The sequence below is a fragment of the Artemia sp. Qi Xiang Cuo genome, chromosome 17 (genome assembly GCF_049724085.1).
Source record: "Artemia sp. Qi Xiang Cuo chromosome 17, ASM4972408v1, whole genome shotgun sequence".
NCBI lineage: Eukaryota > Metazoa > Arthropoda > Branchiopoda > Anostraca > Artemiidae > Artemia > Artemia sp. Qi Xiang Cuo.
In genome coordinates this window covers 54,694,472-54,721,699 of record NC_142810.1, presented here as the reverse complement: position 1 = coordinate 54,721,699, position 27,228 = coordinate 54,694,472, and the positions used below count along the sequence as shown (strand labels likewise).

Below are 27,228 nucleotides of genomic sequence, written 5' to 3'. Positions count from 1 at the left end.
TATATATATATATATATATATATATATATATATATATCGGCCGATAACCGATATTTTTCCCCCGATATTTTATAATGACACTGGATCTCATATCAGCCTGATAATATCGATCGAGCCCTATTTTATCTTATTTTTTGCTAACTTTCATCCACGTTCTTTTCGCCTAATTTTGTGCCCGCTACCACTAAATAAGTTCATTACGGTATGAGGAGGCCTTTTTCGTTAAAAATTAGATTCCCGATTTTACGTAATTTTTCAAGATATGTGATTGTATAAATTTCTAAACCAATTCAAACAATAAGATTTTATTTTCACATTCCTGAATCGTTCATTCACATTCAACATCATTCATTCGTTCATTCACATTCCTGAATCATTCATTCATCATTCACGTTCCTGTGCTTTAATGAGTCAAAGCTGGAGATTTTGCTACCAGGTCATCTTATGAAAGGTAGTTAAAGTAGGAAAAGGTTCAAAGTCAATAAATAAAATGACATTTGAAAAATAGGAATTTTATTATTTGAGTCCATCGCGAAATAAACTCGTACATTTTTGGAATAGTGATAATGAAGAGATTGAAGAGATTGTCAGCTTTTTTACTGTTTCAATACAAAATAACACAATTAAAGTCGGGGTAGAGTAAGCATACATTGATCATCAGTGAATTCTTAAGCACATGTGAATAGTTTGATCCAAAGGGTTTGTGAATGAAACTGAAGTTTATCTCCGAGAAAGAGGAAAACAACTAACCCCATCTATTAATTCCACGAAAGATTTAAAGTTATACTAAAACCTGTCACAAATCTATTCAAAGAAATTGTTTGATTTCTTTTCTGTAATTTGGATAGTACTTTGATTTTTCTTTTTTTCATGACAAATAAAACAAAGTTGGAAATCAGAATTGCCGGTAAGGACTGTAAGGTCCAATGCCGTATTCTTTACCTATACCTTTTTTTTTAGTTGTTTTATGCATAGCCAGTGTGGAGCTAGAAATTATCTATATCGTTTTCGGTAAAGCGTAAACAGCAGTAAAGTCTTCAGGATAGTTCTTCGTCAAAAAAGGTTAGAATGGCTAGGCCACATTTTACGAATGAAGGACGATAGATTACCGAAAATTGTGCTTGTTGGCCATCTTTCTTCGGTAACGTAAAGAATCATAAAAAAGGATCTAAAGGGACCTGGAACTACGTGATATGGGGTAAGTAAAATTTAAAACAGATCAAGGAGGAAGAAGAGCATGTCCAGCTGATTTAGTCTCAAGTGGCTTGGGGCTGCGATAAATTAGAATTAATATTGATTATTTCAACTTGTGGTAAAGTGGATTCCACCAACAAGATCTATGAAAAAGCACTGAACTGAGGCAACATGACGTCAATTCATACGTGTTAATCTGATTGATTGTTAGCACGACAGTTTTTAATCTGTCAATCTGAGGACGTAGATAACGTAGTGCTTGACGTTTAAATGAAAAATCCATGGGACAGTATAACTTTATTTACATGACTTTATTCCTACAGATAAAAATCTCAAGCGGTTCCTTGGATAAATTTAGATAAGAAATCTTTTGGTTTAGGTTCAACAGTTTCTTGAAAGTATGTCATCACATGTCCTTTCTGTTTGAATTTCTTGACTACTTCAACTAGCTCCATTTGCCCCTAGAAGAAAAGAAGATGAATAAGTAAGTAGTATTTCAGATTTGGATATACCCATAAAATATGATAAGGCAACCCTGACACAATGTGGGCGAAAGAATTCGGGCAAACTCTTGGTTCGTAAAGCTACCCTTTTCGGGAAAAAGCGTACTTTTTAGCGTTTTGATTTAAATTTAATTAGTCATTTTACATGGAAAAAAAGAGCGAATCCAGGAGGAAATTACAATATAAACGATTTATACACCAAAATACTCAAAAAACCTAGAGGAAAACATATTAAAACTCTGCAAAAAATCGGAACTACGTGAAAAAACGCCCCCTAAAGACCCAAATTTTTGCTCAAAAACAAATAAATATCTTGGATGCGATTGTTTTACTATGTTTGTGGACCACCTAAGAACGAATTTAAGCTCAAAAGTTGCTTTAAACAGCATTTTCGCCTACAAAAAAGCCAAAAGTCAAAGGAAAACATCCGAGAATTTACATTTCTTCAAAACATTTTGGAACGTCGTTTATACCTTATCTTACCTGATGAATTACACATAATTTATGCACGATATAAATAAAAACCACAAAATTCACATAACAACGACTTTTTTGGCACCCCAAAATATATATTTTAACTCCAAAAACATATTTTCAATTAGGGCTTGAATCTATGACAAGTCCCGACAAGGCCTTTCTTGTAAACTTCATCTAACATAGGGTGTCCCAGTTTCGACCCATGGTCCCCTGGCCCTTCTCGCAAAGACTCAATAGATGGAAGGTGAATGCTGCACAGGGAAGTAGATCTACCTTATAGGACTAAAAGCATAAACTAAGTGGCTTAACTGAGGCAGCATTTCAAAAATACAAATGTCGTTCTTGACGGATATACCTCTGGACCTTCTACCAAAGACTGCACTCGTCGATAAAGAACAAAAGGGATATCTTGTTGTTTGATCCACTTCAGACCATGTAAGGCAACTCCCATTAAGAAGGGGAGGGGGGATTCTTTTTTTTTACCAAGAAACCGAAGTGGCAGAGGTTCATCTTGCTACTTGCGCTACATCTTGTGAGAAGAGAATTAACGTCATCATACCACCGACTAGGCTGAGTTCCTTACTGGGAAGACAGCTGTTTCTATTTTGACTGCGACAAAAATTTCGGTATTATATGATACAGTTCGGCTGGAAGGATGCAAATTCAATGGTTCTGTTAGTCCATCATTCAAAAGAAAACACCAACAGCTTTTTTTACCAAATAGAAAGCAAGATTAGTGTGAAGCATTTCGGCTTTCTGAAAGTGAAGCAGAGCCATGGAAAACCCGGTCAAGCTCAAGCTTGTGAACCACTACGAGCGTTTTCTTGAAGCTGTTTCAGTCTTCAACCAACACACAGTGTTGAAAGATGAACTGGTTAAAGCTGGAGAGCAGGCGTGCTATGCCTTTATACGGCTAAAAAGGATGAAACGCTCCTTTGACTAAGTGGGCGTTCAGACGGGAGATTCTGTCCAAGTTTCCTGCTAAGAATGGTTGAAAGTCCAAGGTATTTTCAGAAATAGGAAATTCACCAACATAATTGTCACTTAAATAGGTGTTTTCAGTTCTGAAATGTTGCTCGGTAGTTCCTATTTTCAGCTTTCAACCATTCTGAGCGGGAAACTTGGACAGAGTCTGAGAGCAAAATGCCAATCAGCAAATCAGAGTCAATCAGAGTCTAATCAGCAAAATGCCAACGTCGATATTCTTCGTCAGCCCAAAAGACTTCCACCCACACTCTTTAACTGCTCAATACCACTTCTATCGAATGTCCTTTCAGAAAGCTGAGTAGAATGGGAATGCTTCCGGTCTGGATACTACCACTTAGGATTGGCACCTTCAATATGATGAACTTGCGCCACTCATGACAGACGAGAATCACTCCCTAGAGCGGACGTTTGGTATCATACAAGTCCGGTTTGTCAAACAGAAAGATGCTCGTGTCAAAGATCTTGGCTGCAATGTACGCCTGCCTGTTCAGAATGTTTAGGCAAAAATGCACAAACGTAACTGAGGACCAGCAGAATCAAAATGAGTGTAAAGCTAAAACAGACTATTAGCGTATAATCGAAGAAAGCAATCAAGGTTGTGATTCCAATCAAGGATGTGATATCGATCCGTTTTAAATCAAATTGTTTCTTACTTTGTATAAAATTTCTGTAACCTTTTACTGTCATTTTCAATGAGCCTTCTTTAAAAATATTATTTCTGAACTGCCGGTGACCAATACGATGCGTAAATCACTCCGCTACTTTATGCAAAGACCTTGTGGGTAGTTAGAAAAAATTAAGATTACAAATTCTAAAAAATTCTATTGAAGAAAAATGTTGAGCTAGTTAAAGATTGAAAAGCTTGTGTGGGTCCAAGAATAAGCGGAGATCCAGAATGTTTGTAATCATTTCCCTTTTAAGTAAGTAAACTGAATTATCACTATAGTTATACCATAATGATTATAGATTTTTGAAGTTTCATCTGTCTTATCAAGATTTTGTAGATGGAATTCGTTATAAATTTGGCATTTACCATAAATTTGGTATTTACTTTAGAAAGTGTTAGTGTTTACAGGAGATAACCCCCTTTTTTCGAAACTATCATTTGCAGAAGAACCCCCCAATTCTTTAATCCCCCAAGTGTAGTAGCAGAAAAAAAAAGCTGAGTTGTAAAGCTCAAGAATGAGAGCACCGTTTGTGATTCATGAGTTTGCGACAAAACAATGAGTGGAATCTGACAAAACTCAACTTATGGGAAGAATCATTCCAGTATGGGCAAGTTGGTCGCAATTAATGAGCATGTGATAAGACACGAAGGAAATCTAACACAAAACGTTTTTTGGATGGCAAAGCCCAAAAGCGTTGGGTTCATAATTCGTGAACAAAAAATGAGTGTAGTCTAGTCATTCTACGACTTTAGGTTGGACAAATTACAAAACAAATGTTTTTGTACTAGAATATTTCGAGAAAACTGCATGATAATATGTTGAAATACAAAACAATCTGAAACCGGGGTATACCCCAGAATAACAGTTAAAGACCTGATTAAAGGCCTGAACTATAGTGATAATTCAGTTTACCTACTTAAAAGGGAAATAATTACAAACATTCTTGATCTCCGCTTATTTCTTGGACCCAGACAAGCTTTTCAATCTTTAACTAGCTCAACTTTTTTCTTCGATATAGTTTTTTAGAATTTTTAATCTTAATTAATTTTTTAATCTCAATTTAATCTTAGTTGCTGTTATTTCCAGCAAATTAATGGTCCTATGTCAATTCTAAATTCTTGGTCAACCTTCTTAAGACCATAGGCGGGCGTGCCTTGTTTGCCTCTCATTACAGGCAATCCAACGGTCTTATGTCAATTTTAAATTTTTGGTCAACATGCCTGAGACCCCAGGCAGGCATGCCTTTCCAAAAACTAACAAACAAGTATGTGTCCAATAAGAGAGTCATGCATACTCCCGCCATTTACCCGTGCCCCAGCCATTAAACATTTGCCACTCAATTGCTTGGACAATCTGTCTTGGCTTTTCTCTGTCTACAATTAGCCATGTCTTGATGCAACCTATGTAACCTACTGCAAAATACTTGATAACTTCAATTCAAAAAAATTAATCTTAATTTTCTGCTTAATTAAAGGTCCTCAGGTACCGTTGTGCATTTTTTGCCTAAACATTCTGACCAGGCAGGCGTACATTGCAGCCAATATCTTTGACACGAACATGTTTTTGTTTGACAACCGGACTTGTATAATACTAAGCGTCCGCTCTGCGGAGTGTTTCTCGTCTGCCATGAGTGGCACAAGTTCACCATATTGAAGGTGCCAATCCCAAGTGGTAGTGTCCAGACGGGAAGCATTTCCATTCCACTCACCTTTCTGAAAGGAGATTCGATAGAAGTGGTATTGAGCAGTTAAAGAGTGTGGGTGGAAGTCTTTTAGGGCTGACCAAGAATATCACGTTGACATTTTGCTGATTAAAAGCCTGTGCCTTAGTTAAAGGAGCGTTTCATCCTTTTTAGCCATGTAAAGGCTGAGCACGCCTGCTCTCCAGCTTTAACCAGTTCATCTTTCAACTCTGTGGTGGTGCAACACTGAAGCAGCTTCGAGAAAACGTTCAAGAATTTGCGCGCCATAAAGTTTTTTTGGCTCAAAGAAGAATTTCACCTTTTTAACTTTACAGCAATTTTTCATTGCAAATAACTGAATTAATCAGAAATGGAGCAGAGAAATTCATCTTCTTAAACACATTTTTCCTTTTAATATTTAAAGCTTAAATGAAAATATTTTTAACAATTATACAATGTTTTACATGTAGACACTTACTTGTCTGTGATTTATTTGAAGTTTTTCACACGTCTTATATTATTGGCTGAACTTCGCGGACTAAAATTAAAAAAAAAAATTCTGACAGCAATTAAGTCAGCAGTCTTATGAAAGGAAAACGATCTATTAACCTTGTGGAAAGCTTTATTAACTTTATTGAAGCCGTTGGAGCCCTGCAGTAGGCAACCAGATTAGCTGAATACCTCTTGGAAAACATAAAGGGGTCCGATGACATTCACGTAGCCTATGACGCAAAGAATACATTTGGTGGTCTTGCAGTGAAACGCTCAACAAAAATCAGATCGAATAAGCATTTCTGGAAGAAACAGCAGATATGCAGATTAAATTTTCTTTGGTCTAACTGCTAATTCAGGTATTGTAACTATTGTGTCAATTAGTCTAAATAGTAAAATGTTATTTTGGAAACAAATTTAAGGAATTTCAAAAAATAGCCAGAAAGCCTTAAGATGGCGTCGGGTCGAATTAAAAAGTACACTATTAGAATCGCTACTGCCGAAAACTCTACACAGAAAACTTGCAGTCCCCTGGCTTGAACAATGAGGAAAATCACTTTTTTGCATAGGTAGCGTTGATGTATCCTCTGTTTTCCGCCTTTCCTTTTTCCATAAAGAGCTGTTTAAGGGCTCATTTTAAAGGAAATTGCTACATCTACTCGCGTTTGCAAATAACAAAATAAAATATTTGAAATAAAATTAGTTTTTCGACAAAAAAAACTGCATCTTAGCATACAAGACGATGAACAACGTCATGGTCGGTTACAACCATAAATGACGTTATACTAAAACTACATGATAATGTCAGTTGCAATGACGTTGGTGCTATTTTAAAGGCAGAAAGGTCAAGTCAGTGATGACAGCTACAAAAAAACAAAAAACTAAAAGATCTGCAAGGCTGTATCAAATATACTTGAAAGAGCAACAGTAATGATAACGTATTTCATTCTTTACTAGTTCCTCCTAACAAAAAGCCGAAGGCATTTTTCTGTGTGTAATATACGGTGGCCAGAGTTTACTCCCCTGGAAAATACCCCCCCCCCCGGGGAAAAAAAGGCTTTCCAAAGTTGAGAATTTTATTTGAGTTTTATTTTTCTGTTTATTTCCGTAGGGGGAACGAATTTTTGGTACTTGTGTATTATGCGCCACTCACTCAAGTTTGCACTGTGTAAAACTCGAGAACAAACAAAGATAAGTGACAGAATAGATGGTATATATATAATTTGGGCTATATATTTGCACAAAGGGGGGGGGGTAAAGTATTTGGACAGTCTGAAGTCAGAAAATAATTCCTTCTAAGTATGGGCAATAAACAATTACAGAAGAGAGGTATCTGGAAATTTTGTTAACTAAAAAAAAAAAAAAAAAAAAAAAAAAAAAAAAAAAAAAAAAAAAAAAAAATTCCCAGTATAAAGTAAATGTAATGTTTCATTTAAGTGTGTTTTCCAATTGTTAAGTATTTTTAAGTGTTTTATGATGATTGCTGATCAAAGTTTATGTTATTTGTGCCTTTTGTTTTTTTTATTTTAATATTTTAATGGCCGTATATTTGGCTTTAAAATACGCTTCTCTATCTATCTATCTAATATGCAGAATAATTGTACCAAACACATTTTGCATACAGACCCATTATACTTTACCCCCCTCCCCCGTAATTTGCAAAGCTATAGCCCAAATTTATTGCTAAATTAACGAATAAAGTAACGAAAAAACTAACGAAAAAACTGGCGTGTTCTCGAATTTTAGTACCAAAATTCGTTCCCCCTACGGAAAAAAAAACTCAATTAAAAATCTCAAATTTGGAAAGCCTTAATTTCCACGGGGAGGCAGGGGGGGGGGTATTTTCCGCGGGGTGGTGGGGGTATTTTCCGCGGGGTTGTGGGGGGTATTTTCCGCGGGGGGGGGGGGTATTTTCCGGGGGGAGGATAAATGCCTAGAACTGTAATATACATATATATATATATTTCATAAGTTTAAATATTAAATTACTATTTTAAAAAAGGCCAAAGTTGCGAATGCTATTTAAAGGTCAATAAGATATAAGGGAAACGTCAAGCCTCAAGCATGAAATGACGAGTGAAAAAATAAACCACAGAATTAGAGGTCCTAACCTCTTACCGAAGTGAAAATTTTTGAATTAAAAGTCTATTGGCATTCTTTCTAGTTAGTCTAGTATTTTGATATTTGTTTTTTAAACCATAAAATGGTTGCTTGGACTCGACAAATATTATTGCTTGTAGTTTTTGTTTTTTATGTAAATGAGTTTAGCTAGCCTTCTTTCAGAACCGTTTTTACGTTCATGCACTTTTTTGCGTGGTTACGTGGGTTTTTAGGGTTACGTGGGAGGATCTTTCCATGGAGGAAGTTTTCATGAGGGAAGGGACATTGCTATGAAAGGGACGCCGGATTTCCCAGCATTATTTAAAAAACGATCAGAAATTAAATAATTTCTTATCAATTCTATAAAAAAATAATATAAATTCATGCACGTTTTTACGCCAGCACTGTTTTGCACGTTCATGCACTGTTTTGAATTTTCTACGTCTTTTAGCTTCCTGTTTTCACATACCTGTATCGGAGAAAACATCAAATTAGTAAAAACCAAAATAGCAAGCGCTATTTCAAACTCCCGAGGAGATTAGAAGTTATACCAGCTGTGCAAAAGGAACCAGCCTCCATGACGTGGTCCATTCTGATATCAACTACCAAATGATGAAGACGTGAACACTGCCCTGTTGTCTCAAGACCTTTATAGATTGAAAGATTGTTCTGTCTGATTTTATCTTAACTGCTCGTGAATTATCGTGACTTATAATGCTTTTAAAATTACCACCAATTTCATACCTTGCCACAATTAAAATTACCATGCCCAGATTACCATAATTTCCAAGAACTTAATATACTGTAGAAGACTAAAGGCTCATTCATAATGAGGTAGCCAACACCAGATCCATTTGTAACAAGATTCAGTTAAATCCAAGAGGTAGTTAGAGCCAACGCCAAAGTTTAATCTACTTGAACTTTTAATCCAACTTCTAAGCTCAGCCAATCAGACAGCTTTACCAACAAACTTCGCAGTATAAAATGATGTAAGAATTTTACTTTTCTATCCTATACAGACAGAAAAACTTGAGCCGTGCTAGCCGAGTGGTTAGCGCACTGGACTTGAAGTCCTGAGAACAGGGGTTCGAGTCCTGGTGTTGCTGGTTTTTTGGCTTGGAACGAGGTATGATGGAACGATGGCATGACTGTCTGAGCTCACCCAGAGTCGATCCAGCTCTAAACAGGTCACTCAGAAAAATCTGGAGGGAAAAACACCGGAAGCGTCGGATGATTTGCGCCCAACCACGGATTGCACCACCGGCCGAAGGCACTGAATCAGGAGATTAGTACATGCGTGACGCCAACCATTGGTCATCATGCGGAATTTTTTGTTTTTTTTATCTTATACAGCCAATCCGTTTTGAGTGAGTTGGATGCTGGGTAAAATCTTGACGCCGGTTAAATGTCGCAGTTAGGGTAAATCTCATTGTGAATAATTTCTAATAGAAGATAATTACCTTAATTACAAGTAGATCAATAGCTCGGACATCTTTGACGCTTCTATTTATTTCAAAATTCTCCCGTAGCTTGTCCCTGCACTGCTCTACATCTTTGGGTATATCATATTCCATTACTGTAAAAAAATCAACAAAGTGAAATAAAAGTTAAATTTTAATAGACACTTATCCCCAGAACCATTTACAGGGACATTTTCCCAAGAGGGAATCAAACCCTCCTGCCAGGGTGTATTGTCAGATACATAGACAAAAATCACTTCTAAATCTCAGCTGTGGTATATCAAAAGACGCTATGAAATATTCTTGTGCGCGTGTTGGCGGAGAAATTCACAGCTCAATCCCCACAACATAACAAACTCGATGGACTGGTTTAATCCGTTTTCTTCTAGTGGCAACTTAAACGATCAAAAACGAATGGTCATCCCAAGAGCACCCTACACCATAATTATCTGTCAGATCTCCTCTCTCTTAGCACTTTCCTGCAATCCAAGTGGGAAAATGTGCTGGTGGCACCAGGATATCACGAAGGGTGGAAACACCTTGTTGGTCGCCTAGGCACCTCTGGAGGTACAGGAGAATTTAAGGTTTAGACTAAGATAAAGATATCCCTAGATAAACCCAATCCGTTTTCCATTTGCCGATCTGTTTCCCGTTTTCGATCCGTTTTCGCACTGAATTTTCAAGATTCTTTGCCTTTTCTCTTTTTCACCGAAATACAATATAATTCTCTGTTAAATTAATTCCTGCTCCCCATTACCACTTGAGAAACAACTTTCATTATTATGATAGGATCATTATTCCAATATCATCATCTAATCATGTGATTAGAAATCGATTCCACCAGAGCCAACTACTTCTATTTTCCAAGTAAAAACTGTCTATTTTCAAATTACTTCTATTTTCCAATTACTTATATTTTCCAGGTAAAATTCTTCTATTTACTACTGTCATTTTTTATATCCTTTTTTTGCAACAACTGGATTAAAGTTTTGAAATAGATTTCACGCTGAGTAAAGTTTGAAAATACGTCCTATTATTTCCATGCTACTACTACTACTTCTAACATCTCACCACAGCACCAAGCCGTCTAAGGCCAACATAGCTGCGCACGCGTCTCCTAAAAACTAATCTATCCAAAGCCTCCCTCTTCATACTCTCCTAGGAAGTTCTCATTTTCTTTAAGTCTTTCTAACCGACATCCACTCATCCCAACCGCAGACGACCTGCTTTCCGTCTAGTCCTAAACAGTTGGCCGAAAAGGACAATCTTTGGCAATCTGTCATCCTTCATCCGCAGAACGTACCATAGCCATCTCATTATAGCCCTAGAAAACGAAATCGAACAATACTTTTCGTATACCCTAATGTTTGAAATAGCCTACAGTTAGGAAGCAGGATACCCAGAACAATCCGTAGGCAATTTCTCTGGAAAGCATCTAGGAAATCTTCATCCACTTTTCGGAGCACCCATGCTTCAGAGCCATATTTGACCACCGTCATCACTGTAGCATCCAATATTTCAATCTTGGTTTGCAGACTTATCTTCCTATTCTTCCAAACTTTTTTTTTAATGTGAAAAAAACACCCTGAACCTTGGCTATTCTACTTTTTACATCTTCACTGCTCCCACCGTCTTAACTAATAATTAATAAAAAAAAAGAAGTTTTCCAGGAGAAGTAAAGAGCGAAGCTGAAACTTAAAACGGAAAAAAAATTTATTACTTCACAGCCTATCTAACATATATCAATAAAACTAGTGCAAATAAATCAACTGGTGATATTTCCCTATGTTTGTAAGATTACAGAAAACTAGCGCTTTACTGAAAACACAAAAGTTAAGCATAAAAAATAAGAATATTGATTTAGGTACCTAGAACAATCTGTAGGCAAATTTCTCTGGAAAACACCTAGTGCATAATACTTCCGAGATTTCAAGGATGCTGATCAAATCTTGATCTGGTCCTGATTTCTGATAGTGGGTTTATAATCTTGTGTCATGCCTTTTATATAAAGATGAAATATAAATGGTTCAAACCTGGAAATGATATACAAATACCAATTTCCAAAATTAAGTGTTGAAATCATCTACTAGGAATTATTCCCTATAATCTACTAGGGATAATCCACCAGGGAATAATCTACTATAGCTCTACTAGGAATTGTGATTGTTTTAACAATGAACAAGTATAGTGGCTTTCTTTCTATTCAACCTTCTTTTCCTCTACATTCCTTCCCTCCCATCTGTTTCACTGAAATTCTCTTTTAGTTAACCCTAAATAATCATCATCATTTTTTATTCTGGAGGGACGGGGTGTTCTTTCTCATTTCAATCGCGTTTCTGGCATACCTACTTTTCTCACTTGTAAAAACAGTTAGGGATTACAAAAAAAATATTAGAGATTAACAAATAAATTAAGGGTTCTATAATTTAAAATAATCTTAACTATAAACAATATAGTGTTTTTATTTTTCTTAATTATTTTCCTCCAATCTCTTGTCATATTATTTCTGGTTATATTTATGCTGAATAGTCCTTGTTTTGTTTTTGTTTTTTTGGGGGGGGGTGTTTTTTATTACTTTAGTTACAATATTGGTTAGATCTACTTTTATCACTCCTAGAAACAGTTGAGATTATAGAATAATTTAAGGATTAATAAATAAATTAGGGATTATACAACAAGGGATTATAAAATAGTCTTAACGTTCAACAAGTATAGTGTGTTTCTTTTTATTCCACCTTTTTTCCCCTACACTCCTTCCCTCCTATCTCTCGCTCAAATTCTTTGTGTTAACACCAAGTAATACTCAATGATTTTCCTGGAAAGGGGGGGGGGGTCTTTCTTATTGTAGTTGCGTTTTTGGCATACCTACTTTTCTCACTTCTAAAAACTGTTGTGATTATTAAACAATAATAACTACAAACAAATATACGGTAATGTCTTTCTTTTTATTCAACCTTCTTTTTCTCTATATTCCTTTCCTCCTATTACGTTCACTCAAATTCTCTTTTTGTTTTTAAAAAATAACAAATATAATTGTTTTCAAATAGTAATCTTGAAAGTTATTTTTCGGAGGGGAGAAGGGTGTTTTTCTTAAAGCAGTTACGTTTTTGGCTTACCTTCTTTTCTAGATGAGTTTCTCTCTTGCAGCGAAAGCCTTAAGGTGACTCATTTGCAAAAAAATTACTTCATTAGTTTGTTCTATAAAATTTTTTCTTTTCATCTATTATGTCCAGCCAGTGTGGTCCTGGAGATTTTTATACGGAAGCTTCGAGCAGGATGAGATAGAAAATTGGACGGAGAATGGAGGCCTATCTGTCAGCTGTAAGGAGCTTGACATTAAGATGAGCCTACAGTAGCAGTAGCAATTTCCTTTTTATAATTTTTACTTGAATTTAAGTTTAGAGCCTATGAATGATACATATCCGTAAGCTGATTTTTTTCATGACAAATTTGGAAGGTAGAACTTTGAAGAACTTATATTTTTGCTAGGCAAATTTTTCCAGGCAGATATTTTAATACAATTGTTATTTCTTTGCTCGACAGATTTGCGCAAATTAAAAAAAAAACGCACAAAAATAAAGTCCACCCAAGCCAGGAGAAATCGCGTCCTCTTGATCCGCTACAGCGGATGGTCATACATAAAGTACAGGCATCATGGAAGGTGTAAGAATGTAACTGAATACTGCATAAAAGTAAAGTCCACCCTAAGCAAGAGGATATCCCCTCCCCAGGATCCAACACAGGGGATGGTTATCACCATGGTAGGTCCAAGAATAGCGAGTAAAAGTTCAAGGGTATGGTAGACCCTGAAATTGATTAGTTCCCCTTTCACAAATAAATAAGTCAATTTAAGCAAGCAGTTACTGTACTGTCCACATGCTGGCTGGAACGGTAAGTCAAAATCTAAAAAAATAATTACATTATCAAAAACTCTTAAGTTCACACAAACACTTGAATCAAGGACTTCATTTTCCAACTAATATTTATATAAACAAAGCTTTGCTTATTAAAGTTAATGTATTTTTGACTCATGCCATATGTATTTAAACGTGAGTCAAGTATGGCAGAAAAGATTAAACGTGACCAGACGTTAAAAGTGCAAGTAAAATTACAGAGATGATTATCCGCCGTCTAATGTTGCTAGTTAGAACTACAAGCAAAGACAGAGGATGCAATGAGGGTGTGAAAATCAGGATACCCAAGGTATTTAGTAGTTCTTCACAGTTGAAAAAGTTGGGATAAACAGGAAAATCTGCTTTCAAACTAAAGTTTAAACATTGAAAATCACAGTAAGGACAGCAGTCAAGTATGGCCCTGAAACATGGGCTTTTAGAGGATTAAATAAAAAATATTTTTTTAATCTGAAAGTAAGGAGCGACATTGAAACCTAAAACGAACAGAAACTATTTCGCATATGAAAGGGGCTATCCCCTCCCCAACACCCCACTCTCTACGCTAAATATTGACTCTTTCTCACAACCCTACTTTTTGAAACAGTAAAAAACTTATAGCGTAAAGCGGGGCGTTGAGGAAGGGATAATCCCTTTCATATATGGATTAATTTATGTTCGTTTTAAGTTTTAATATCACTCCTTACCTTTAGTTAAAAAAGGTAATTTTTTTATATTTAATTTCAGAACGTTTTTTTAATTAATGCAGGTTTTGAAGATTGCTCACCGTAGGCTACATTCATAACTAAAACGAAATTTGCATATTAACTTTATTTTTTTGTTTAACTAAATTATAATAACCAAAGTTTAATTTTTTTTTTCAGTTATTTAAAATGACTTGAATCACAAAGGCTGTTTAATTAGAATAATAACCTCTTTTAAAAGTTTAAAAAGAGCGAGCTATTGAGGAGAGGCAACCCCTCTCATACACGTAATATTTTCTGTTTGTTTCAAATTTTAATGTCGCTCCTTACTTTCAGTTGAAAAAACTTATTTTTTTTTACATCTAATTTCTGATCATTTTCAACCCTCTCGCGGACGCTGGTGCTTGTTGAGGACACTTCGCCTTACCCCCTCCGGCTTAAAACTCACTGTTTGTTTTTTTTACCAGAACTTCAGTGCTAATTCTTCTCAATAGGCTTTTCTACCGTAATGTACTAGGCATTTACCGAATAGTTTCGAAACTTACGAAAGGTGGCGGTCAAAATCAGTAATATTTATTGTTACACACAAAAGGTGAGTTCGAATTCTGAGTATTTTTGTATCTCATCTACAAGTTTTTGAGTTGTGTGAATTTTTCTCCAAAATTAACTAGCCTATTGCCTGTACGCTGGTTGCTCTTTTATGTTTTACAAGCATTTAGGTTAGGATTTGTGGCCATCTTCTTTTTTCCACTCACGAGGACACTGCCCTAATTAGTTCCTGACGCAAAATCACCCCTGTCTACGTCTGAGGACAGTGCCCTACTAATAGTAATACATCTGGAGAGGTACCTAGCCTTGAAAGTCGACACTATCACTCTGATTTAGGTAGATGGTGATCCTGTTCATTATGTCCACGTTTAAGTATTGTGTCCGTTTGCTGTCTACCGTAATAAACAAAAACAAAAAAATGATAATGATAAAGTAAAATCTCTTTTGCAGCCACCACCTTCCTCAAAAAGGATAAGAATCTATTCTAGTAAGCAGCCAGCTGCTAATATATCAACCAAGCCAATAGATAGCTGTGATACAGTTCGGAACGACAATTCTACGCTATCAGTAAGCAGTTTTGCCAGGAAAACAAAAGTGAAGAGTGCGAGGCTATGGTAAGTAAACGGGGACAACTCTTTTGGAAAGTGTACCCCCTTTTACCGGTGAGCACAGCGTTCTCTTAAATCTAAATGAAGAGGCAGACGCTGTTGATTATTTCGAAGCATTGGTCACTTCTGAAATCCGGGAGATGATAGTCCGCGAGTCTAATTGCTACGCTATGAGAAAAAACGGCAATGAGCTTGGTATTACCGTTGCTGAACTCCAAATTTATCTTGGCTGTTTATTGGTGATGAGTTACGTTCGCTATCCAAGGCTTGAAAGCTATTAGTCCAGGTTTTTGCGACCATCGCTTATAGCCGACTACATATCTAGCAAGCGTTTCAAAAAGATCCAAGAATGCCTGCATTTCACAAGCCACGAACAAAGCAACGGAGACAAGTACCATAAGATATGGTCTTTCTTTGAGCTTCTTCTCAGTGCATACAAAGCCGCCTTGTCTGATGACCTTTCAAAGGCAGGAGTAGCCTAAAACAATAGGGCCGTTCTTTTGCACTAAGATCTTACATCTAAAATCTCACATCTTTCTGCAAAGATTTCCATTCTTTTAACTCGTTTTTGTTCTACGATCTTACAGATCACTGATGTTAGCAAAAAGTCGGAAGGACGCCATCTTTCTGCCATAGAGAACAATGATGAGAGAACTTCGATGAGATATTCATCATTGTTCTTCGACCACTGATCAGAGCAGAATGATGAAAGACGTTTGCAAAAGAATGCTATAAGATGTAAGATCTTAGTGCTAACAATTCACTTTTAAGCGTTCTTTGTCAAAAGATGTAAGATCTTAGCACAAAAATGAGTAAAAGAACTGCCCTAATATATGGCGTCAAAACTGACGAAATGGGGCTTTAAGATTTGGGAGCGTTCTGGTGTGTCAGGATACGTTTTTGACTTCGAACCTTACCAGGGAAGAAGCGGTCGCACGTATACCTCCGAACATGGCTTAGGTGGTGATGTTGTTATTCGTCTTTGTCTTAGTCTTGAAAAGAAGAATGCGAAGGTTTATTTCGACAACTTCTTCCCTTCAATCCTTCTCGTAAAAACGTTAGAAAACGACAATATTTACAGCGTCGGTACACTGCGCGCGAATAGACTTTGAGACACTGCGGACAAACTGGTCGGAGAGAAAGAAATGAAAAAGAAAGACCTAGGATCCGCCTGATATAAAAAGTCAGCAGAAGGCATCACTGCGTTACGGTGAAAAGACAACAACCTTGTTGCCCTATGCTCCTCATACGCTGGGTACCATCCAGTTGATGTTGTAGAGATATAGAGTAGCTCAGAGAATAAGAAAGTAGCGTTGAAAGACCATTCTGTCAAAAAATACGATACATCCAAAGGAGGTGTTGACCTCTTGGAATCTCTCACACCACACTATAAGAATGATTTTAGGAACAAGAGCTGGTATATGCAACTATTTTCATAATTTTTTTTGGACGTTACTGTTGTCAATTCCTGGATTACTCTTTGCAAATTTGGGCCTGGAACCAAACCTGACCTTCTGGAATTCAAAGCGTGTGTCGCAGTTTCACTTCTGAACAAGGGCATGGTAAGGATGCGCACAAGTCCTGGGTGTCCATGTCGTCTGCCTCTTCCAAAGCGGATAGTGACCCAATCAGTCTCAAAATAGGTCAAGTTGGATGGAATGTCAAGGCATCGGCCGTCGAAATCCGAAAAGAAAAACGCATTGAGGTGCCGCGAGCATACTTGTAAACGTAAAACACGTTTCGAGTGTAAAAAGTGCCAAACTCCTGTTCGCCATGAATGCTTTGAATGTTTTCACACGCGTCTGTAATGGGGAACGTCCACATATGAGGACGCTTTAAAAACTGACAGTTATTCATTTTTTGTCTTTTCCTTATAAATATCTGAAATCTTTGCTATTTTTTGGTCAGGAAAAAGTGTCTTCAAAGTGTAATTCCGAAATATTCCGAAGTTCGCCCGCGAGAGGGTTAAAATAATGCTGGGAAATCTGGCTGCCCCCATGAAAAGATCCTTCTACGTAATCTTCTTTTCCCGATAATAAGCAACCTTCTCGGGCGACCCGGGGGGTTGCCCCCTCCTTAAAACCTCGCTTTTCACGCTAAAATTTTTCGTCACTTTAAAAAAGTTACTTATTGTTCTAATTAAACGACCCTTGAGTTTAAGGAGTCAATTTTAAAGAATTAGGACAAAATCTAAACTTCAGCGTAAACACCAAGGTGTTAAGGAGGGAGAAGCCCCCTAATATACATAATAATTTCTGTTCGTTTTAAGTTTTAATGTTGCTCCTTACTTTCAGTTGAAAAAACTTGTTTGTTTTTTTAATTTCTGATCGTTTTTAAATAACGCCAGGATATCTGGCTCCACTTTCATGGAAAAATCCCCCTCCCCATAGAAATATCCTTTCGACAATTCATTCCCGGCGAAAATTTATCCCGGACAATTACCCTTAACATCTCCACGCCTAAAATTGAATCGGTAAAGAGAAAGCAAGACATAAAGAAATTTCGTATAAGAATTCTGGCAAATTCCCCCAGTGTAAAATTTCCCCTGAAAACTAAAAGTTCACCCCCTGGAAACTTCCGTCCCCATTAAAAATCCCCCCAGCAGAAAATTCGTCCTCCCCTCCCCACCCTAAATATGTTTGGATGCGTCCCAATGACAAATACTATCTGCAAACAATGGGCTTTTACTTACTTACTTACTTAAAGATCTAGCTCGGCAGCGTCGCCAGCGTATGGTGTGAATGTCATTAAAATTCTATGACTTTTAGGGGGAATTTCCCCTTTTTTTGAAAATCAGACAAATTTTCTCAGGCTTGTAGCTTTTGATGGGTAGGACTAAGCTTAATAAAACTTATATATTTGGAATCAGAATAATACGCCAATTCTTTTGATATATCTATTGGTATCCAAATTCTGTTTTTTAGAGTTTTGGCTACTATTGAGCCAGGTCGCTCCTTACCTACAGTTTCTTTACCACGAAGTGTTTGAAACAATGGGCAAAGTTCACAACTTGCAGTCCTTTCCCTTGGGAATGTGGGGGATTAAGTCATCCTCAAAGACATAAATGAGCATTGGAGGGGGCCTAGCTGCCCTCCAATTTTTTCACTTAAAAAGGGCACTAGAATTTTTAATTTTCATTCAATTGAGCCCTCTCGTGACATTCTAGGGCCACTGGGTCAATACAATCACCCGCAGGAAAAAAAATAAAAATAAACACGCATCCATGATCTTTCTGCTGGTAAAAAATACAAAATTCACATTTTTGCAGATAGGAGCTTGAAACCTCTACAAAAGAGTTCTCTTATACACTGGATCTGATGATGTGATATTTTTTTTTTAAAAGATTCTATGACTTTTAGGGGTGTTTCCCCCTTTTTTTAAAAATAAGGCAAATATTCTCAGGCTTGTAACTTTTGATGAGTAAGACTAAGCTTGATGAAACTTATATATTTGAAATTAGCATAAAAATCCACTTCTTTTCATGCAGGCTATCTATTAGGATCAAAATTCCCTTTCTTAGAGTTCTGGTTACTATTGAGCCAGGTCACTCCTTACTTACAGCTTGTTACCTTACAACTGTTTGATTGAGGAGATATGTAGAATAATTTTCCGGGAAGCTGTCAAATATTTTTCAGGGAATTTGTGTAAGGCTATTTCAGGTGCCTGTTTGATTGACACAATATCAAGGACTAAGTTACATGGCTAATGTGATTTGATCCCAATTCCAAGGGCTAGAATGAAATAATGGTTAAGATGGCTAAGCCATAATTTATAAATAAAGTTTTGCCAATAATTGTCCTTTTTGGTCTTCTATCAATAGTCACACATAAAGCAGCTTGTCGCGAATCGTGCAGACAAAGGTCACAAAAAGCATTAAAAATTGGAACCATATGGAGGGAATAAAGAGTGAAGCTTTGAACATATTGGGATGGAGCTGGAGTAGTGGCTGCAATTGATTGCAAGTAGCAGCAGTGTTACTCTTCACGAAAAATTAGCATAATACTAGACAATATATATTAACAAGAAAACTTTAATTGATGATGCCAGTAAATAATGTTGTACTACCAAAAATCATATTTGTCCGGTTTTAACCAAAAATTGGCTTTTGGAAATAAATCTTATAATCAAGACACAATTTTTATGAGATTGTTGCCTGGCACTTCCTTCAAATATTAGGCTAGTTATCTTTTTTTTTCAGCACATCCAAGCACTAAATATTGACTAAAACCACACCTACTTTTTTTTGTTATAATACAAATAACAAAAGGTAAACAAGGAGCAACTATTTTGAGACAGTGATTTTTTCTAATGAATATTTTGGATATATATCTAAGAGTTGTCATCAGCAAAGTGCAGACAGTGGCGGATCCAGGGGGTGCCCCCCCCCTAACATAGTCTAAAGTAGTGTAATTTACTGAATTAAGTATGCGTTAATTAAACTTGCTCCTAATGCAAGTTTATCAGATCGACCTATTTTGCCCCCCTCCCCCACCCTAAGAAAATCCACCCAAAAACTTTAAAATGCATCATAATTTGTTTATATACAATTTTGTTAAGTTTTTTTTAGTCAAACAAAATTTGAGGGGAGTTCATCCCCCCCACCCCTAGATACGGCCTTGCCTGATCGTTTAGAAGAGTAAGAGATTTTTGTCAATAGTTTACTAACAAAACGTAAAAAACAAAAAAAAATGCTATTCCCTATAACAAAAAACGAAAATAAACTATGACTTTGTCATAATGTTTCCAAAAACAGAGACAAAAGAAAACATTCTAGTCTTAAACTAGAAAATATATACAAAAAATAAATAACCTACTATTCAAAAGAGTTGTTCAAATCTGAACCCAAGATATTACAAAAAGTGAAAATGTATAAATAATATATTACAATTTCCTAGCTAAAAAGGGAAAATAGTCTGGAAATTTAAAGTCCTGTCAGTTTTTCTAAAGAAAAGGGACAAAATAAAAATCAGGTATCACAGTTTTCTATCACAAAATTATAACAAAAAAAAAAAAAAACCTGAAGACACCCCTTTCAGTGTCTAGACCGTCACTCCCCTCCCCCCAAAAAAGGCAAAACCTAAAGCCAGTTACCTTACAACTCCTTTGTGTCAAATAATTTGAGCCTAATTATGTTTTATCACTGGAGTTTAATTTTCCATTAATTGTGGATTGATACTTCTTTTTTATTTTATTTTTTTATATATTTGAATCAGCAAAAAAAATAAACATACATAAGTATTTATTTTTTCCTGACCAAAAAACGAAATTTTTGTTTGAGCAAAATTAAACATTACAAACTTCCATTAAAAAAAGGAAAAGGCATTACCCATATATGGAATTTGACGGTACCATGCCTTGTACAAATTCAATACTCTGCGCCTTGCTTCACTTTTGTCCAATGAAAGTAGAGGCTTCACCTGCCGTGATCCAGCCCTAGCTATACTTGCTGCTGATGCTGCCATATTGTATCTACAAAAATGTACCTGATTATAAAAAAGTTTTGTCTTTGGAATAGAACAAGATAGACAGAAGAATCACCTTAGTAGCATCAAAGAAAACAAAATTTAACATTTGAGGAGAAGAAGAGCAGCTTAGATGGAAGAGCCAAAAATAAGCAAACTGCATGCAAAAAAAAAAAAACAATCTTAAAAAAGTGGAGCTTAGAGGTGGGATTAGTCAGGCAAAAACCTGCAAAATTACCAAATGGCCAATCTCACTTATCACAGGATACTAGTTGGTATATATATATTTTTAACAAGTTATACAGTGTTCTAAGGAGATATTTAAGCAAAATAAGAAACCAATTTTTTTATTACCAATATTTTTAATACTGCAAGAAAATACAAAACACTCAGCAACAAACACCAAATACCATCCTGCAAGGCTTTACAAACAAGAACACAGGGTGAAAGAACAATAATAATGATACAAAAAAATGAAGGACAGAAAATACTAAATTAAATACACACACTAAAGATGTAAATAACTATAAATCCATCAATCAATCAATCAATCAATTTATTGGCCAAATATACAAAAAACATGGTTCACATCTCTGGCCTCACAAAAGGCTCTGTGGCCTTTGCGTGTAGGAGGAACAACTATAAAGCTTAATCAATACATAAAAAAAAAACTCAGACAAAAAACTGTCACCCACCAATCAAAACCTAGCCACAAGAGATGCTTCACAAGGTTAAACACCACTCACAACAAAAATTTCCAACCTGGCCAAGAGATGACCTTTCTATCAATAGAAAAAAAAACATGAGTCATCCAGATACTGAAAAGTTTAATAAAATTCTTGTGAAGGTATTGCAAGATTAAGTAAAGACAAAAAAGAAAATCATTTTAGATTAGTACTACAGACTGAAAAATGGACTTTTTGATTCTGGATTTATTGGATTTTTCTCTTTTTTCTAATTTATGTTAGCCTAAGTTTACTCAGAATGTGTTAACGTAATTTTATGATAAACTGCACTGAACTGATATTAAACAATTCAAACCATGGGGAGGGGCAGCAGAGCACCCCTCCCCCCCCCGTAGGATGCCCCTGATGCTGGGGCTCCAAAATATTGTTGGAAACACTGCAAAAGATCCAGTTTATGGGAGCAGGTTCAAACATTTGCTGCAAATCTCTCAAGGTTTTTAGTAAAATATTTGGTGTGACCTTTGTTGCTATTTTTTAAAAGTATATAAATTCAACTTCTTATCCACAGCTGTCTTGTATTTTGCACTCAATTATCCAACCCATCATACAGACAAGAAGAGATACAGCTTGGTTCAATTATCTTGTTGCTGGAAATCTGAGATATAAGTATTTGAAGAAAAGCATCATTCAATGTTTAAGTCAATATGATGTGATTTTTTTTGGGAATTTAACTGTTAAAATTTTTGTGATGACTTTGTCAAAAGAAAATTACCTATTTGTCTAGAACCTTGGTAAAACACTGGCAGCAAGTGAAATATTAAATTATACCTGGCCTTGCAAGTTTAGGCAAATGAAAATAAAAGATATGTTTGTTATTCATGGTCAGTTTTGTGATGAGAGATTAGCTTCTTTTACTGTTGGTGTACCTAATAGCCATTTCCAATGTGTTTGAGGGTGCAAAAACCTGGTTAATGTCCTTTACAGCAAGGGATATAAAATTAGGTATTCTTTGTTGTTAAGGGCTAAGAAGCTTCTAAAAATCAGTTTTTTCTATAGTTGATAAAAAAAATTGTGGGGAAATATAAGTCAGGGGCAGGTGAGTTAGTTTCAACAGAGAATCCTTTTTTGAACTACTATTGTTTTCTGGGATGAGGGGCCATGCATTCTTGAATACCAGTGTAACTTTCTTTTAGTATCAACAGTACTTATCTATATTAATATACAAAGGAGAATTGACAGATCAAAACAGTTCATAATTTATATATCACAAGCAGTGATTAATACATCATGTACAGGGTAAAGGTATCAATGATTTGACAGTTTTTGCAAAAAACCAGTTTTTCTACTCTAGAAGTCTTAATTTAAAGACTTTTGGTTTGAAAAGGGTTTCAGTATGTAGGAAAAACATCTAGGAATCTAACTGTTTGGTGAGAAGTTTGAAGTTTTGTCTGGAAAGGGTACAAAACTCCAATTTTCCGAAATTAGAGCATTTTCACCTACAAATTCGATACAACAAAAAAGTTACCTGTTTTTGACGTAAGTCAGAACCCAATTCGACACCCGTATTGGGTGTCAAACCGATGATTTGACAGTTTTTGTAAAAAACCAGTTTTTCTACACTAGAAGTTTTAATTTAAAGGCTTTCGGTTTGAAAAGGGTTTCAGTATGTAGGAAAAACATCTAGGAATCTAACTGTTTGATGAGAAGTTTGAAGTTTTGTCTGAAAAGGGTACAAAACTCCAATTTTCCGAAATTAGAACATTTTCACCTACAAATTCGACACAACAAAAAAGTTACCTGTTTTCAGTGCAAGTCGGAACCCAATTCGACACCCATCTAAATACTTGGGGAATACTTGTGGGTGGAACCTGGTGTATTTGACATGTATATTCTTGTTTCTTTGTTTTTCTTCAACTTCATTTAATGTATAAAAGTATAAAAGACTATGCAAAAAGTAGAAGTAATAAAACTAGCAAAATTGTTTCAAGTATGTAGTATTTGGTATAACAAAATTGGTACAACAAATTTTAATATACATTATTAAATACAAATAGTATTTAGTATAAAGAAATTGTTTCACTAGCATTTCGTAAGGGATAGGGTCTAGGAAAAGGGGAGTGGATTTCTAGAAATCTAAGAAGTTAATTTGATTTAGTGGATTTTATTTTCATAATCACATTCTTATTTTCGTACAAAACATAAGCCTGTGTGTCATTTCGTGTAAGATTTTGTATTCGATAAAATTTTTATTTTTTATGTGGATGAAGGATAAATATGGGTATAATCCAAAAAAAACTGGGGGGGGGGGGGGGCAAAACGAGGTCTTGGGGGGGCAACTGCCCCCCCCCAGCCCTATAGCAAATTACGCCCCAGCATGGTATGAGGCCAAGTGGCAGTTCCACAGATGATTGAAAAATCCAGTGTCTGTAAGTAAAACTTCAAAGTTTAAAAAAAAAACCTTTTGTTTAAATGTTTTTTCATCTGAAATAGGCTATTATTAGAAATAATAATCAACAAAACCTCTCATTGTGCAGAAAGCACCCGTAAATTCGACAGCTATGGTGCCTATGGTTTTATCAGTGGATCCTGGAATTTCGACACCTATGATTTCTCATCTATTTTACATGTTCAGTGAAGTTTCGACAAAGTTACCTATATTTCGACAGGGCCTGTTGCTGTCTGTCCAAAATTTCGACAAGGTTACTTCAAGATATTCGCCAAAGAAATAAATCTCTTGATAGAAGCCAATATTTATGCTTGAATGTGGCTGAAGGAACATTTTTAGTCTGCCTGGTATTCCACTACATCAAACAAGAATTTTTGACACTTGGAACCTAGTTTTGACAATGCAAGTTCTGTCACCATTTTCATTTAATTTTATCAAGAAAAAGCTAATGTGCCTACATTTCAGAGAAGATCAGATGTATCTCAACTCATTGGTGCTTATCCCAACTTTTTCTTGCAATAAATAACCAAGTAATGACAGTTTGAACATTACATATCTGAAAAATTGTCGGGAGCTCCTTTTGTGTCAAAAACAGGAAACTGGCTGAATTGAATGTTCTTTTCTTATTTGGGTGTATTGGATATAGTGTCCACGTTTTGCACTGTTGAAATATAATAGTGGCTCCAAGAGATGGCGCTCTAAGTCACGGCTAAGCAGAGTTATCCTGTTTTGAAGGAAAATTTTGACAGTGGTTCTGAAATTGCACTGTCAAATCATTGGTGCATTTACCCTAATCATTAATGTATCATAATTAGTCATTAACTCATCCTGTACCAATGTTAATAAATTACAATTACAGATATAGACATAAATACATCATGTTTAGTCCAGGGGTGTATTTGGCTATGGGGCAGGGGAGGGGGCAACTGCTCTTCCCAGACCTCAGTTTGCCTCCTCCCAGGCCCCAGTTTACCCCTACCCCCCATGCAGCTGAAATTTTGTTTTTTCCAAAATCATATCAAAACTAAAATGAACCTGCATAATCCAAGCATCAACAGAAACAGATAAGTTTTTAGTACAAATTAACCTTTATAGTGCAATAAGTTACCTTTATATAGTAGCCTACTACAAAGTACCTTTATAATACTTTTGTACTTTTGTATAAGTACCAAATAGTACCTTTATGATACCCAAGAGCTTATTTTTTTAATTTTTACTGTCATTTGCACAATCAGGAGGGGGGGAGGCAATTTTATTTCTGATGTAAATGGGAGGTAAGTTTAAACTTTACCCCACCCCCATAATGTGCAAATATTTACCCTGAATTGGTATATAGGGGTGGGGGTAAAATTCATTTCCAACAAAAATGAGTATTAGCCTATATTTGGAAAGAGCATAAAAAAGGCATCAAGTGGTATGTTTACTTTATTCATAAGCCAATAATATGATTTGGTAAAAATTTACCAAATATTTATCTAGGCCTATACTTCAGTCTGTAGACCTATCCCTGAAGGTTTCTTATTCCTTACCTAGCCTAACCAGCATAAATTTAGAGTTGGTACTGTTGACAAGGAGACATGTTAAGAAAACAATTCTTACTTTAAAATATGTATAATGATCCTAGTTAGGCTAACATATTATCCAAGGGGAGAACCTATATCATAAAGTCTTTCCTATAAAAATCCTTCTTTTTCCAGCTTAAAAGAAACAGTCAACAATAAACCTCCATGCTGATGAAATGCGTAAAGCTGAAATTGCTGCAATAATAGGGTAAATTGTTTTTATGTTGTTGAATGTTGTTCATTCTGGCTAAGTCTGTTGATTTTGACTTGTTGTTAGTTTAGGTTAGGTTGTAGGCTATTGATATTTTGTATTTTCATCACTGATCATTAAAATAAAATAGAATTAACAATGACCAGGATGAATGAATGCTATCTATAGAACAACTTATTTGGCAATTCATAGCAGCAATTTCAAAAGATTTATGCATTTTGTCAGCATGGGGGTTTATTGTTGACTTTTTCTTTTAAGCTGGAAAAAGAAGGATTTTTAGAGGAAAGACTTGATGATAAAGGTTCTCCCCTTGGATATTTTTCTATGGTTCACCCATATCTCATTTACTGTTGTATGGTTTGGTCAAAAACATTCATAACTCACCTCCATCCGCTCTGCATAACACAGAATATGGCAATTAGAGTTCTTTATGGTAATCAAATTGACCTATCTGTATTGGTGAGGCATCTTTACCGCGAGTATAAAATCCTGTTGTTGGCAGGAATATGTGTATTCTATAATGCTCTGTTTATGTTTAAATATTTAGCTTCTGAGTTACCATCATGTTTTTCAGGAATGTTTAGTCTTGTGTCTACTATTCATGATCATTTGACACAATCTTCTCAGTTGGTGCGAAGACCAGCTATGGTCACGTCTAGGTCTAGGTTTTCAATTTGCCATGTTGTTCCATTAGTTTGGGAGAGTTTGCCAGAGGATTTGAATGTTGGGGGTTTGCAGGATTTTTGTAAGTCGCTAAAGAACCATTGTTTTGATGTGTATATTTTGAATGGATTATTCCACACCACTTAAGTTTTGTTTTTGATGAGGGTTTAGTTGCAGCTGAATATGATTAATTATTATAATTTTGTTGGGTGTTGTTTGGAGGTTTGTTGGTTTTCAGGTCCGGTAAGTTGAGCTCTAATTATGTTGTTTTTTTTCTATTTCTTTTTTTTCTCTTTTTTTTGGTTTCTTGGTTTTTTTATTTATTAGGAGGGTTTTCTCCCACACAAGCATTGCTTCAGGGAATCAATGATGTATATATATTTTTTTAAATAAGCCCATTGTTACTTGGATAATCTGTTAACTAGGGTCATTATATATATTTTAAAGTCAGAATTGTTTTCTTAACATGTCTCCTTGTCAACAGTACCAACCCTAAATTTATACTGCCTAACCCCTTTCCAGGACAGCAAAAAGTAGCTAAACTAGAATTTTACCAAGAGATATTTTGGGATTGCTAATTTCATGTTCCTTTATAAGGTTAGGTTTTATTTTTACAATTTATGCCTAGCCCCCTCTATAATGCTCCCACATCCTCTAGCCTATAAAAAAAACTAGGCTAAGCAAAATGATGACATTTTTAGAACAACAGATAAAGAACCATATCTTACTGCTCAAATTCTTTTCCAGGGTCTAATGGAAAAGAATCCCCGTATTATTTGTTCAATAGAGCTTCAAGGTTTCTTGTCAGTCTAAGCCAGGCCAAGGAAAATTTAATTTGTATCTCTGCTTCTTCTTCAGATGTGCTTTTTTGGATAGGCTATGATT

The 27,228-nt window shown here is 35.7% G+C and overlaps 1 protein-coding gene across 1 annotated transcript; it reads right to left on the bottom strand.

Annotated features, from left to right (window-relative positions):
- Positions 1–1,472: 1,472 nt before the first annotated feature.
- On the bottom strand, positions 1,473–27,226 carry ND-B14 (NADH dehydrogenase (ubiquinone) B14 subunit). The gene is made up of 4 exons (XM_089102961.1): positions 27,072–27,226; positions 20,640–20,782; positions 9,563–9,678; positions 1,473–1,655 (listed from the first exon to the last, which is right to left on the bottom strand). The coding sequence occupies exons 2-4, from the start codon at positions 20,773–20,775 to the stop codon at positions 1,527–1,529; spliced, it is 381 nt and encodes a 126-aa protein (XP_088959087.1). The 5' UTR covers positions 20,776–20,782; positions 27,072–27,226; the 3' UTR covers positions 1,473–1,526.
- Positions 27,227–27,228: the final 2 nt, after the last annotated feature.

Excerpts from the sequence above, each read along its gene's own strand:
- ND-B14 (XM_089102961.1), bottom strand. The coding sequence starts at position 20,775 with ATGGCAGCATCAGCAGCAAGTATAGCTAGGGCTGGATCACGGCAGGTG. Across the intron at positions 9,679-20,639 it reads CCGTCAAATTCCATATATGG|TAATGGAATATGATATACCC; the intron begins GTAATGCCTTTT and ends ATTTTTTTACAG. Across the intron at positions 1,656-9,562 it reads TTGATCTACTTGTAATTAAG|GGGCAAATGGAGCTAGTTGA; the intron begins GTAATTATCTTC and ends CTTTTCTTCTAG.